The sequence below is a fragment of the Lynx canadensis genome, chromosome E1 (genome assembly GCF_007474595.2).
Source record: "Lynx canadensis isolate LIC74 chromosome E1, mLynCan4.pri.v2, whole genome shotgun sequence".
NCBI lineage: Eukaryota > Metazoa > Chordata > Mammalia > Carnivora > Felidae > Lynx > Lynx canadensis.
This window is the reverse complement of record NC_044316.2, coordinates 27,259,951-27,275,806: the sequence shown is the minus strand read 5'-3', so window position 1 is coordinate 27,275,806 and position 15,856 is coordinate 27,259,951. Positions and strand designations below refer to the sequence as shown.

General features: G+C 39.1%; 1 protein-coding gene across 1 annotated transcript in view; it reads right to left on the bottom strand.

Moving 5' to 3' along the window:
* Positions 1-15,820, bottom strand: part of SKA2 (spindle and kinetochore associated complex subunit 2) — a 47,921-nt gene extending 32,101 nt beyond the window's left edge. The window contains exon 1 of the mRNA XM_030295183.1: positions 15,755-15,820. Within this exon, the coding sequence (XP_030151043.1) occupies positions 15,755-15,787 (33 nt within the window). The 5' untranslated portion in view covers positions 15,788-15,820. The remainder of the gene's footprint in view (positions 1-15,754) is intronic.
* Between the last annotated feature and the right edge of the window lie 36 nt (positions 15,821-15,856).

The window sequence follows — 15,856 nt, the reverse complement described above, 5'->3', positions numbered from 1 at the left end:
TTAGAGAGAGAGCACGCACATGAGCAGGGGAGAGGGGCAGAGGGAGAGAGAGAGAGAGAGAATCTTTAAGCAGGCTCCATGCTGAGTGGGGAGCCTAATGCAGGGCTCAATCCTATGACCCTGTGATCATGACCTGAGCCTAAATCAAGACTCGGACACAACCAACTGAGCCACCCAGGTGCCCCAAAAGCAATTTTTTTTTGCGTTTAAGTGCATTCTGTACTAAGTCACTCTTTACTTAAAGATCATTGGGGTGAAGTACCTGGGTGGCACAGTTGGTTGAGCATCCGACTTCAGCTCAGGTCATGATCTCAGTTTGTGAGTTCGAGTCCTGCGTTAGGCTCTGTGCTGACAGCTTGCTCAGAGCCTGGAGCCTGCTTCAGACTCTATGTCTCCCCCTCTCTCTGCCCCTCCCATGTTCATGCTCTGTCTGTCTCTCAATAATAAATAAACGTTAAAAAAAAAATCATTGGGTTGCGGACTTCAAGCTGTAATACAAAGCTGTAATCATCAAGACAGTATGGTACTGGCACAAGAAAAGGCACTCAGATCAATGGAACAGAATAGAGAACCCAGAAATGGACCCACAAACATATGGCCAACTCATCTTTGACAAAGCAGGAAAGAATATCCAATAGAATAAAGACAGTCTCTTCAGCAAGTGGTGCTGGGAAAACTGGACAATGACATGCAGAAAAATAAACCTGGACCACTTTCTTACACCATACACAAAAATAAACTCAAAATGGATGAAAGACTTAAACCTAAGACAGGAAGCCATTAAAATCCTAGAGGAGAAAGCAGGCAAAAACGTCTTTGACCTGGCCTCAGCAACTTCTTACTCAACAGGTCTCCAGAGGCAAGGGACAATTAAAACAAAAATGAACTCTTGGGAACTCATCAAAATAAAAAGCTTCTGCACAGCAAAGGAAACAACCAGCAAAACTAAAAGGCAACCGATGGAATGGGAGAGGATATTTACAAACGACATATCAGATAAAGGGTTAGTATCCAAAATCTAGAAAGAACTTATCAAACTCAACACCCAAAAAGCAAATAATCCAGTGAAGAAATGGGCAAAAGACATGAATAGACACTTCTCCAAAGAAGACATCCAGATGGCCAACTTACACATGAAAAAAATGCTCCACATCACTCATCGTCAGGGGAATACAAATCAAAACCACACTGAGGTACCACCTCACACCTGTCAGAATGGCTAACATTAACCACTCAGGCAACAACAGATGCTGGTGAGGATGCAGAGAAAGAGGATTTCTTTTGCACTGCTGGTGGGAATGCAAACTGGTGCGGCCACTCTGGAAAACAGTATGGAGGTTCCTCAAAAAATTAAAAATAGAACTACCCTACAACCCAGCAATTGCACTACTAGGTATTTATCCAAGGGATACAGGTATGCTGTTTCAAAGGGACACATACACCCCAATGTTTATAGCAGCTCTATCAATAATAGCCAAAGTATGGAAAGAACCCAAATGTCCATTGATGGATGAATGGATAAAGAAAATGTGGTACACACACACACACACACACACACACACACACACACAAAATGGTGTATTACTCAACAATGAAAAAGAATGAAATCCTGCCATTCACAACTACGTGGATGGAACTAGAGGGTATTATGCTAAATGAAATTAGTCAGTCAGAGAAAGACAAATATATGACTTCACTCATACGAGGACTTGAAGATACAAAACAGATGAACATAAGGGAAGGGAAGTAAAAATAATATAAAAACAGGAAGGGGGACAAAAACATAAGACACTCTTAAATATGGAAAACAGAGGGTACTGGAGGGGTTGTGGGGGGGGGATGGGCTAAATGGATAAGGGACATTAAGGAATCTACTCCTGGGGCGCCTGGGTGGCTCAGCTGGTTGAGCGTCCAACTTCAGCTCAGGTTATGATCTCATGGTTCATGGGTCCGAACCCCACATCAGGCTCTGTGCTGACAGCTCAAAGCCTGGAGCCTGTTTTGGATTCTATGTCTCCCTCTCTCTCTTTGACCCTCCACCACTCATGCTGTCTCCCTCTGTCTCAAAAATAAAATAAATAAATAAATAAACATTTAAAAAAAAAAAAGGAATCTACTCCTGAAATCATTGTTGCCCTATATGCTAACTTGGATGTAAATTAAAAAATAATAATAAATCAAATTAAATGGTAAAAAAAAAAATCATCGGGGTTGGGGCACCTGGCTAGATCAGTTGGTAGGGTGTGACTCTTGATCTCGGGGTTATAGGTTTGAGCTCCATGTTGGATAGAGATTACTTAAAAATAAAATCTTTATTTAAAAAAAGAAAAGATCATTGGGGTCTCCAATGCCTGTAGAATTGATCCCAACTTTTAGTATAATTTTTCACAAGATGACAATAACATGCTCTTCATCAGTGCCTCACATCTTACAACCTCAGCCACACTGAATTCATCGTGCCAAATATCCACGCTGTTTTTTAAAATCACTGATTTTGGGGCGCCTGGGTGGCGCAGTCGGTTGAGCGTCCAACTTCAGACAGGTCACGATCTTGCGGTCCGTGAGTTCGAGCCCCGCGCCGGGCTCTGGGCTGATGGCTCAGAGCCTGGAGCCTGTTTCCGATTCTGTGTCTCCCTCTCTCTCTGCCCCTCCCCCGTTCATGCTCTGTCTCTCTCTGTCCCAAAAATAAATAAACGTTGAAAAAAAAATTTTTTTTAAATCACTGATTTCTGGGGTGCCTGGGTGGCTCAGTCATTCAAGCGTCCAACTCCTGATTTCAAGTGTAACTTGGCTGGAATCTGGTGCTCTAGGTTAGGCTGAGTTTGGTGGCTCTCATTGCAGTTCTTTTTTTTTTTTTCTTTTCTTTTTTTTTTTTTTTATATATATGAAATTTATTGACAAATTGGTTTCCATACAACACCCAGTGCTCATCCCAAAAGGTGCCCTCCTCAATACCCATCACCCACCCTTCCCTCCCTCCCACCCCCCATCAACCCTCAGTTTGTTCTCAGTTTTTAACAGTCTCTTATGCTTTGGCTCTCTCCCACTCTAACCTCTTTTTTTTTTTTTTTTCCTTCCCCTCCCCCATGGGTTCCTGTTAAGTTTCTCAGGATCCACATAAGAGTGAAACCATATGGTATCTGTCTTTCTCTGTATGGCTTATTTCACTTAGCATAACACTCTCCAGTTCCATCCTGTCAATCGATGCAGAAAAGGCCTTTGACAAAATCCAGCACCCTTTCTTAATAAAAACCCTTGAGAAAGTCGGGATAGAAGGAACATACTTAAAGATCATAAAAGCCATTTATGAAAAGCCCACAGCTAACATCATCCTCAACGGGGGAAAAACTGAGAGCTTTTTCCCTGAGATCAGGAACACGACAGGGATGCCCACTCTCACCGCTGTTGTTTAACATAGTGCTGGAAGTTCTAACATCAGCAATCAGACAACAAAAGGAAATCAAAGGCATCAAAATTGGCAAAGATGAAGTCAAGCTTTCGCTTTTTGCAGATGACATGATATTATACATGGAAAATCCGATAGACTCCACCAAAAGTCTGCTAGAACTGATACATGAATTCAGCAAAGTTGCAGGATACAAAATCAATGTACAGAAATCAGTTGCATTCTTATACACTAACAACGAAGCAACAGAAAGACAAATAAAGAAACTGATCCCATTCACAACTGCACCAAGAAGCATAAAATACCTAGGAATAAATCTAACCAAAGATGTAAAGGATCTGTATGCTGAAAACTATAGAAAACTTATGAAGGTAATTGAAGAAGATTTAAAGAAATGGAAAGACATTCCCTGCTCATGGATTCTCATTGCAGTTCTATTGCCAGGTGTCTCTCATACTCTTTGAACCAGAAGATAATTCTTCTCATGGAGATAACAGGGTTAGCAGAAATACACAAAGCCTTTCAAATTCAGAGTTGGCACACTGTCCACTCTATCCATATGTCACTGGCCACAGCACATCCAGAAGCAGGGAAATGTACTTTGCCCATCACAGGTACAATCTTCCAGTTACAAAATAAGTAAGTCAGGGGTATGTAATGTACAGTATGGTGACTATAGTTAATATTGTATCATATGTTCAAAAGTTGATGAGAGTAGATCTTAAAGCCTTGTGAAAAATTTAAATAAGGAAAAAAAGTAGAAAAATATATAAGTATGTGTGGTAATGGAGTTTAACTAGACTTAGTGTGATCATTTCACAATATATACACATACTGAATCACTATTTTGTACATCTGAAGTTAATATAATGATATATGTCAATTATATCTCAACAAAAACCACAATGGAATATGGATCCACAGAAGAGTAAAGAATTGGGGTGAATCATTCACTTTACTAGAATACTACTATTTTCTTTGGGGGAAAGAAAAAACCAGAGTAGGTCACTGTGGTACATGTAAATGATAGACATGGTATTATTACAAGAATATTCAGATAAACATTCCTTGCGGTTATTTTTTTTAGACTTCTCGTTTATGCTATCTTACATGAAATAAACAGGGCAATGAAGCATGTAGAACACAAAAATCAATACACAATGACAGAATCAGAAGCTAAATTTCAAAAAAAAAAAGTTAAATTTCCCTATAGTTTACCCAAAACCTGAAATGTGTGTATATAAAGATTTTTTTAATTAAAGAACATATGTTCATGATTACCACAGAACATAAATATATAAAATGTTTAGGAACATAATAAAGAAAAACAGTGTGGTAGAAGTTTTCAACTTAAATTAGCTACAATATTGATATAATGGGTTCTTCATCTTAACCTTACTGCTCCACTTCTCAACACTGCTGACCCACTGGTAGTTTCCCCCAGTCGGGTAACACCTCTCATCTCTAGCCTTTCACATGCACTGCTTCCTTTGCCTGGAACATTTACCGTTTCCTTCACTGGCTAATACCAGCTCATCGTTGAAGTCTCAGATTAAATTTCACCTCTAACAAGAAGCCTTCCCCAGATTAGGTGCCTCTTTTCTTTTCTTTTTTTTTTTTTTTTTTCAATAAATTTTCTCCTCTGCTTTCTTTCCTTTTTTTTTTTTAATTTTATTTATTTATGTAATCTCTACAACCAACAACGTGGAGCTCAAACTCACACCCCCAAGATTAAGTGTTGCAGGCTCCTCTGACTGAGACAGCCAGGTGCCCTTAGGTACCTCCTTCCAATGTGCCCCCCATAGAACCTGGTATTTACTTGTCCCATCATGGCATCTGTCTCAATGTATTTAATTTCTCTGTCTCTCAGATAAGTTTCATAACATGTTAATATGTTATACTTTAGTACTAGCCTGCCCTAGTAACACTTACTGAAAGTATGAAGTACTATCATTTACAATTAGGCAGATTAAGTGGAGAAAGGAGGAATTTATAAAAGTTACAAAACTCTCACATTTCCTAACAAAAATAAATTGTTCTAATAATGTAGGCATATTTTACAATCAGTCACTACATGAAAATCTTTTTTTTTTAAGTTTTTATTTAAGTAATCTCTGCACACAAAATGGGGCTCAATCATGACCCCGAGATCAAGACTCACCCATTCCTGGGACTGAACCAGCCAGCCACTCCTTACTAAATGAAAATCTTAGCAAAAACTGAGATTATTTCCTCATTGATAAAATGAGAACAAAAACATTGAGTCAAAGAATCAAGGATTGACTTATTCAAAGTTTTAAAGTGTTACATACTGGGGCACCTGGGTGGCTCAGTCGGCTAAACATCCAACTTCGGTTCACGTCATGATCTCTAATTCGTGAGTTCGAGCCCCACATCAGGCTCGCTGCTGTCAGCACAGAGCCTGCTTTGGATCCTCTGTCTCTCTCTTTATCTCTCTCTCTGCCCCTCCCCTGCTTGCGTGCCCAAGCTCACTTACACTGTCTCTCTCGAAAATAAACTTTTAAAAAAAAAAAAGAAATCTTTTAAAAAATAAAAAACAAATAAATACATAAATAAAATGTTATATATTGAATTCTCTCACTCTCCCTTTTTCTCTGCTCCTCCTGCTCTCTCTTTTTCTCTCTCTCTAAATAAATAAACTTGAAAAAAATTCTAAAATGTTATATGTTGAGACAAATTAGAAGTATAACCTTTTTAAAATCTAATTGAAGGGGCGCCTGGGTGGCTCAGTTAAGCATCAATTAATGCTTAATCATTAATCAATTAATGCTCAATTAAGCATCCTACTCTTGATCACAGCTCAAGTTATGATTTCACAGTTCATGGGTTCAAGAGCCAAGTTGGGCTCTGAGCTGACATCAAGGAGCCTGCTTGGGATTCTCTCTCTCTCTCTCTCTCTCTCTCTCTCAAAATACATAAACTTAAAAAAAAAAAAAAGCCTAATTAAGAATAAATTTGGTGGCTCCTGGGTGGCTCAGTCAGTAAAGTGTCCAGCTTCTACTCAGGTCATGATATCTCACCATTCGAGGTCATGATCTTGCGGTTCACGGGTTCGAGCCCCATGCCAGGCTCTGTGCTGACAGCTCAGAGCCTGGAGCCTGCTTCGGATTCTGTGTCTCCCTCTCTCTCTGCCCCTGCCCTGTTCATGCTTTCTCTCTCTCTCTCAAAAATAAATAAACAAAAAAATGTTTTTTTAAAGAATAAATTTTATTTATCGGAGATATTAATATTGAAACTTTGTATTATATTTGGGTAACAAATGTAAGATTTTTTTGTTTTAAAACTTTTACTTTGCTCCAAGGAAGAAGAAAACTTCCCACTTGATTTTAAATGGGTTCATATGTATGGCCTCTCATACCCTATTCTTTAAATCAAAGATGTGTTCACATCAAAAATACAGTTTAAGAGGCGTCTGAGTGGCTCAGTTGGTTAAGAGCCCAACTCTAGATTTCAGCTCGGTCATGATCTCGCCATTCATGAGTTCAAGTCATGCATTGGGTGACCTCAACTGAGCTTGAGCCCAGCTTCAGGTGAGCTTGAGCCCTGCTTCAGGTGAACATGAGTCCCACTTAGGGTGAGCCCCACTTCTCTTTCTTGCTCTCTCTCCCTCTGCCCCTCATGGGATTCTGTCTTTCCCTCTCTCTCTGCCCCTTGCTCACTTTCACCCTCTCTCTCTCAAAAACAAACAAACAAACAAAAAAAAAAATGGGGATGCCTGGTGGCTCAGTCGGTTAAGCGTCTGACTTTGGCTCAGGTCATGATCTCATGGCTCATGGGTTCCAGCCCCATGTCAGGCTCTGTGCTGACAGTTCAGAGCCTGGAGCCTGCTTCAGATTCAGATTCTGTGTCTCTGTCTCTGTCTGCCCCTACCCTGCTTGCTCTTTCTCTCTCTCAAAAATAAATAAAAACATTAAAATAAAATTTTTTAATGAATAAACATTTTAAATAAATGAATGAATGAATGAATGAATGCCAAAGAAGAAAACAGCCACACTGGAGGCAAGGGAGGTAACTCAAAGACTTTATATACAAAATTTGGGAATAAAATGGTTTTATCAAAAGCAGTCATGTTCTTCATCCCCTACCAAATGATGTCCAAATGATGCCTAATAATATCTCAACTATCTTTCTTCCCTCTTGCATCCATTCTTCCAGCTTTTAAGGACATTTGTTTAACAAATAGCTTACTTTTTTCTGAAATTCAATTTATTTGCAATACACATTATAACAGTTTTGGTCTATTTTTATGATCTAGAGCACTAATAGAAGTCACACTCCACAGGTTATGAAAAACTTATAAACAAGATCTATACACTGAAAACTAAAAAACACTGTTGAGAATTATTTTTTAGAGAATGAGAGAGAGAGAGAGAGAGAGAGAGAGAGAGAGAGCACGTGCAGGTGCAAACAGGGGAGGTGCAGAGGGAGACGAAGAGCAAGATTCCCAAGCAGGCTCTGCACTGGCAGTGCAGAGCCCAACCAGGCTCAATCTCATGACCATGAGTTCATGACCTGACCCAAAATCAGGAGTCAGATAGATGCCCAACTGACCAAGTCAACCAGGTACCCCAGAGATAAATTTTAAAAGATCTAATAAATGGAGAGATAATGTTAATTAATCAGAAAATTCATTATTCTTAAAATACCAAATCTCCCCAAATTATTCTTTAAATTCAACATAATCAAAATCCCAGCAGGCTTTTTTGGTAGAAATTGACAAAAAACAAAACAAAACAAAACAAAACAAAAAACTTATTTGAAATGCAAAATTATTTAAAATTTTTAGAAAACAAGAGCAAAGTCTGAGGCATTATATTAGATGATTTCAAGACTTACTATAAAGCTACAGCAATCATGACAGTATGATATGACATTAAGGAACAAAATAGTTCAAAAATAAGTAAACCAACCCATACACACTTGTTCAACTGATTTATTACAAAGGAGCTAAGGTAATTCAATGGAGAAATGATAATCTTTTCAACAAAGAACAAGGGAATATCCATATGGAAAAATAAATAAATAAAAAGAACTTCTACTCTCACTTTATACCACACACAAAAATTAACTCTAAATGGACAGAGATCTAAATGTGTGGGGCGCCTGGGTGGCTCAGTTGGTTGAGTGGCCGACTGCGGCTCAGGTCATGATCTCGCGGTCCGTGAGTTCGAGCCCCGCATCGGGCTCTGTGCTGACAGCTCAGAGCCTGGAGCCTGCTTCAGATTCTGTGTCTCCTTCTCTCTCTGACCCTCCCCCGTTCATGCTCTGTCTCTCTCTGTCTCAAAAATAAAATAAATGTTAAAAAAAAAAAAAATCCAAATGTGAAACCTAGGGGCCCCTGGATGGCTCAGTTGGTTAAATGTCCCACTCTTCACTTTGGCTCAGGTCACGATCTCACAGTTTGTGGGTTCAAGCCCCATATCCTGCTCTGTGCTGACAGTGTGGAGGCTGCTTGGGATTCTGTCTCAGTTTCTTACTGCCCATCCCCCACTCAGGAACTCTGTCTCTCTCTCTCTCTCTCAAAATAAACTTTTAAAAAAAGTAAATAGGAGCACCGGGGTGGCTCAGTCGGTTAAGCGTCTGACTTCGGCTCAGGTCATGATCTTCTGGCTTGTGTGTTCCAGCCCCATGTTGGGCCCTGTGCTGACAGCTCAGAGCCTGGAGCCTGCTTTGGATTCTGTGTCTCCTTCTCTCTCTGCCCCTCCCCCACTCACACTCTGTCTCTCTCTCTTTGTCTCAAAAAGACAGGTAAACATTAATAAATAAATACAAATAGTTAAATGTAAAAACTAAAACTACAGATATAAAAGAAACATTTGTGACCTTGAGTTAGGCAAAGATTTGTGAGATAGAACACAGAAACCATAATCCATAGAAGAATAAATGTGTAAATTGGACTTCATCAAAATTTTTTATGTGAGAGGGTAAATAACAGAGAAAATTAAAGGGCTCTCATAATATTAAAAAGACAAACATTTCAATTTGAAAACTGATTCAAAAATTTCAACAGATATTTCACTAGAGAAGACATATCAACTGCAAACAAGCACATGAAAAGATGTTCAATATCATTAGCCATTCTGGAAATGCAAATTTAAACTAATGAGATACCACTACACAACTACTAGAATAGCTAAAATGAAGAAGACTGACGATACCAAGATACCAAATGTTGGTAAAGATGTGGTGAAACTGGAACCCTAAATCACAGCTTTGGTAAAGATTTCAGCAATTTCTTATGAGATGAAGCATATATTTTATCACACTACCCCAGAGAAACAAAAACATTACATCCAAACATTACAAAAAACATTATGTCCAAAGACTTATACCACAATGTATAAATACCACAACAACTTTATTCATAATAGGCAAAACCTACAAACATCCCAAAATCCATAATCTAGTAAATGGATAAACAATTTCTAAGTCTACAGCAATGGAACACTACGCAGCAATGAAAATGATCCAACTACTAATATGTACAACAACATGGATGAATCTTATTGTGTTAAGTGCAAGAAGCCAGGCACAAAAAACTGCAAGTTATAAATGATTCAATTTATGTGAACTTCTAGAAAAGGCAAAACTAGAGATCAATGATTGTCAGAAAGTTTGAGGGGAGGAGGTTGACTACAAAGGGGCAGGAAACGTTAGGTGATAGAAATGTTCTTTCTATACTATGTCTGTGGTGGTGGTTACATGACTGTTCACATTTGTCAAAACTCATCAAATTGTACAACTAAATTTGGTAAGTTTTATTGTATGTAAGTTATATCTCAAAATCAATTACAAAAAAAGTAATGAATGTATACTTTATTATATTTCATTATTACAAAAAAGAACTTTAAAACAAGCATTCTTAAGTTTTAAATTCAAGTACAAACTACATAGTACACAAAATTAATACCAAATAAGATTCGGGGCAAGTTATCATATGAAATATACAGCAGAGATTGTTTTCATCACTTACTAATTCACCTTAAAACTAAAAAAAAAAAAGATTTGCCAGAACCTATCCAAATCTGTGATAGAAAGAAGCAAAATACAAAGCACTACTCATTTAAACAAGCCATAACAACTCTAGCTATAATAAGTATTATGTCAGTGTGTTTCATAATGCATTATGACAGTGAGCTTTTAGTTAAAAAAATTTTTTTTCTTCAAGTTATGACTTTCTAAAACATACACTTTGGGTAATAAAATTATATACTTTTTAGTAACAAAGGTTGTAATAAATTACTCACAGATAATGAAGAAAGATGTAAGGCAAGAATCAAAATTCTGGTGTGCATTCTGCTTTCAGATGCTTTGACAATACTATTGCACTGCTAGCTGTAAAGTACAGTAGTGCAATAAAGTCAGAGCATTCGTTAGCAGAAATTGGTAGGAAAGGAACACAAAAGCATCTTGCATCAGTTGAAGCTTCAGTGTGAAAAGAATTTAAAGAAGGGCTGCCATTTTGTACAGAAGACACCCCAAACCTAAGAATATGTATATCAATGTTAAAAAGAATTGAATTTAAATATCAAAATACTAGTTTTCTGATGACTGACCTATGATTAATATTCAACAGAAATCTGTAGAAAGGAATTGTGTAAATACGTCCTAAGCTTTAGAAGTTATTAACATGGGTATTGTTGAAACGTTAGGACTGGTATTAACAAAACCAGTTATAATTACTACCAAAGCAAAGTTGTGAAAAAGATTACTGTTCTTGAGACCTGTTGGTTAGCTCCCCATAGCAAATGATTAAGAATATCAGAGAAAACAGGGGCACCTGGGTGGCTCAGTCAGTTGAGCGTCCAGCTTTTAACTCTGGCTTGGGTCATGATCTCACTGTTTGTGGGTTCAAAGCCACATTGGGCTTTGTGCTGGCAGTATGGAGCCTGCTTGGGAGTCTCTCTTTCTCTCTCTCTCTCTGCCCCAGTCCTGCTCATGTGCTCTCTCTCTAAATAAACAAACAAACAAACTTAAAAAAAAAAAAAGAATATCAGAGAAAACAAATGAAAAGTAAAGTAAGTTTCTCAATCTCTAAATACCCAATCTATGTTTCTTGAATCTAAACTACATTACATACTAAAAAGTTATAACTGGGGCGCCTAGGTGGCTCAGTCAGTTAAGCGGCCAACTTCAGCTCAGGTCATGATCTCGTGATCCATGAGTTCGAGCCCCGCGTCGGGCTCTGTGCTGACCAGCTCAGAGCCTGGAGCCTATTTCAGATTCTGTGTCTCCCTCTCTCTGACCCTCCCCTGTTCATGCTCTGTCTCTCTCTGTCTCAAAAATAAATAAACGTTAAAAAAATTTTTTTTTAAATAAAAAAAAAGAAATAAAAAGTTATAACCATCTTATGGCTTTTTATCTCAATAGTTTACAGATTTCCAGGGAATTAACGTCTCCTAAACAAGACTTCCTAATAGAATACTATGAAAGGGGATTTTAAAATTTCAGTTAACCCCTGGGGCGCCTGGGTGGCTCAGCCAGTTAAGCATCTGAATCTTAATTTCAGCTTAAGTCATGATCTCACAGTTCATGGAATCAAGCCTGGAGTTGGGCTGCACCCTGAAAGCACAGAGCCTGTTGGCAATTGTCTCTCTCTCTCTCTCTCTCTGCCCCTTCCCCACTTGTGCACATGTACACACATGCTCTGTCTTTCTAAAGCAATAAATAAACTTTAAAAAATATATAAATAGGGCCGTCTGGGTGGCTCAGTCAGTTGAGTGTCCAACTCTTGATTTCAGCTCAGGTCATGAGCCCGGGGTCATGGGATCAAGCCTGTCAGGTTCTATGCTGAGCATGGAGCATGTTTGAGATTTTCTCTCTCTTTCTCCCCACCCCCTCTGCCCCTCTCCCCTGCACTCCCTGTCCGTAAAATTAAAAATAACGTATTTTTATAAATCAATCAATAAATAAATAAAATTTCAGTTAACCCCTAAAGATCTTAAATACAGGAAATCATCTCCATTTCCTTCCAACAGAAAAATCAAGGAGAAAATAATATATGGTACAGGAGGAGGTTCTGAAATTTTAAGGATCCGGTTTTCTTGGATTCAAGCCAATTATCACCATCCTAACCTTTTAACTGGTAAGACACCATTCAAAAGTCAGATGTAAGCCCAGAAATAGAAATATTATGATAGTATAACATTGTACTTTTGTGCACAATCACTTGTGGTACCACAAAAGAACAGTGGACAAATATCACTCAATCAGTACATGAAAGGGAAAAAGAGAACAAAGATAACACTACAATGAGTTTATTCCCCCATTAATAATGTTGATTGATGCAAAAATACTTTCCATTTTCACTAATCTTTCTTTAAATCAGCTACTTGGTTTGATTGAACCTCCTAATTTGGGTTAGAAATGAACTCAAATTCAGGACAACTGGAACATGAATGACTAGACCTCAAATCCTAGGCCATACAACTCACGTATTAGAACAGTTCAACTCTGCTAGCCAAAGATCAAGTTTTAAGGAAAGTATTCATAAATAAATAAATAGAAGTATTTAAGAGTGAAATGTTTAATTTTCTGAATTAGAAATTAATCCAAATGAGAAAAATATGAAATATTTTTAAAATAAGAGGATCAGGCTATCTACAAAGTAAGAATACTTTATTTTCAAAATTCAATAATACACATTCTCTTTCACTTACTAAATTTTCTTTTCTTTTTATAAATTTTTTTTAATATTTATTTTTTGAAAGAGAAAGAGTGAGGGAGGGGCAGAGAGAGAGGGAGATACAGAATCTGAAGCAGGCTCCAGGCTCCTTAGCTGTCAGCACAGAGAGATCATGACCTGAGCCAAACTCAGATGCTTAACTGACTGAGCCACCCAGGGGCCCCTGATTTAATAAATTTTCAAAATTAGTTCCTCAACAAATCCTTTATTCAAGTAAGGTAGAACCAAAACTCAGAGGATTGTACAGGAAATCATTTCTTTCTAATCTTAGAAAATAAACCAGTTCATAGATATAGCACATGGCAAATCTGAAGATGAGATGCACCATCTTTTACTATTCAATCAATAAAAAGCAGTGATAACAAAACTGTAATAGTTCAAATACATTTTTTAAACTCTAACGATTATGGAAACTAATAACTGGAAGTGGGGGGAGGGGAAGGCTACCACTAGGTTACTTGCAAGTAATTTAAGAAGACCTGCTTTCTTCTCTTCACCTCTTAAAAAGAATTTTTAAAAACTACCCAATCATTCAAACACTTAAAAGTTTAAGAGCCTGGCTACCTCAAAGTTTTCTAAAACCTACTTTTTTCAAGATGTACACTTAATCATTTTCCCCTTAAATTGTGTTCAATCTAAACATTTAAAAAGGAAAAAGAGGGGGCGCCTGGGTGGCTCAGTGGGATAAGCGTCGGACTTCAGCTGAAGTCACGATCTCACAGTTTGAGAGTTAGAGCCCCATGTGCTGACAGCTCGGAGCCTGGAGCCTGCTTGGGATTCTGTCTCCCTCCCTCTCTGCCCCTCCCCCGCTCATTCTCTGTCTCTCTCTCTCTCTCTCTCTCTCTTGCTCTCTCAAAAAAAAATAATAATAATAATTAAATAAATAAAAATTGTGTTCAATCTAAAAAAAAAAGTCCTGTGAGAATACTGACTCTCATGCAGTCAAAAAAACCTTAATTGGTACCTCAAAAATAAACAGTCAACTTAAGGGGGGAGGAAAACTGTTAAAAGCAGAATTAGTATCATTTAGCATCTTACAATTAGGCAGAAATCTCCATCTGGAGGGAGAAATTCAGAACGGGTAAAAGGGCAAGATGGTGTTAAACATTTATGCCGGTTGACAATCAAACTAGGATACTTGACATATTTTTGGTTCTTTTGTTGGTTTAAAGGCATTTCATGATTTAAAAAAACCAAAACTCTGAACTGAAAGTTCATTATGACAGGTTTGGAAAGCGGCAAAAACTTCCTTCTTCACTGCCATTCCCTCCCACCCCATTTCCCCCTACTCCCACAAAGAAAATTATAACTCAAAATTGTTAGAATCAACTGGAAAACTTCAAGTCGAATTTGTATGGGAGAGCCGCTACAATTCATTAATACATCAGGAGAAAATAATAAGATGTATCTTCAAGCTCTCACATTTTCTGGAGGTGGGAATCAGGGTATGGTACTCCGTTTCTTCCAGGATGACTACAAGTGTAGATGCTAAGTGACCTAAGGTTCAACTTGGAGAGAGCAACGCTGACACAAATGATATCTAAATTGTAATGCCAGGGTATGGGAGGGCGGGGGAGGGGGGACGGGCGGTTTGAGACGGAGAGGAAAGATTTGAGCTTTTTGAATTAATTGTTGTTTTTCTTTAACAAAAAACCGACAGGAGCTCAATGGTGGGCGCGTCCTCCAAATTCCTCATTTTAAAGAAAGCCAGCCCAATTCAAACACAGTAATGCAGGGAGGGGGTAAGGACTGAAGATAGAACAAGGGGAACTAAGAAGAAAAAAGCGCGGGCGATCTAGCTGGTAGTCTAAGAATGGGAGAGAGGGAATAAAGAGAACAAGTCGGTAAAGGATCCATAGAAAAAAACTAGGACAGCCCTTCAGCTTGGCGCCCCGGAGCAGGCCAAGCAGCCGCCTGAATCCTTTCCAATTATTCGCCCGCGCCCCCTACTTTCATAAATGAATGAAACTCGGCAACTCGAAAGCAGGGTACCTTCCTTGTCCCAATTCCTCCCGCGCTCCAAGAAAGGAGCTCGAGGTTCAGGTCCCCATCGCTCACACCTTTCCCCCACCCAAGGGCTACCACCTTCGATCCAAACATATGTTGGCCTTGGAGCTTCCTCGACCGCTAAGAAGTTGTGCACGCGAGTCTAGAACCTTTCTCAGACTTTCTCAACCCGCCTTGAAGAACGTGAACGGCTCTGCCCTAATGAGATTTCTCTCCGCCCCCCTCGGTTTATTCCCCACCTCACCTTCCATCCCCCTTTCTTTGAGTGTGAACGACCTCTCCCCTTCTTGGAGCGGTTAGGGTCTTTTGGGGAGAAATGCAAAAAACGCTGCCTGCACGAGCCACAGTTCCTTGAGGGGCGGAAAGGTTAGGGCACGGAACAAGGAATTCCAAAGGCCCAGCTACCTCAGCATCTCCCGCCATTTCCCTCACGAGTTTCCCGGATGTAACCCCTTCCCCCGCGGCGGTTAAAAGAGACCAGGCGGCTGCAACTCCCTTTGATACAAGAGGAGGGAACTTGAATCTGGTCCAGCTTCTGCCGCCCAGGGTTTCAGGCGACTCGAAATTGCATCCCACCTTGGAGGCCATCCGAGAGAAATAAGCTACCCAGTAGATCTCCTTTACTTTACACTCACCATCAGTTCCAGCTTATCGACCTCCGCCTCCATGTTGAATAGTTGACATTCCTCAGACCGCGGCAGTGCTTAAGCCGCAAACCGTGCTAGCACTGAGAGTGC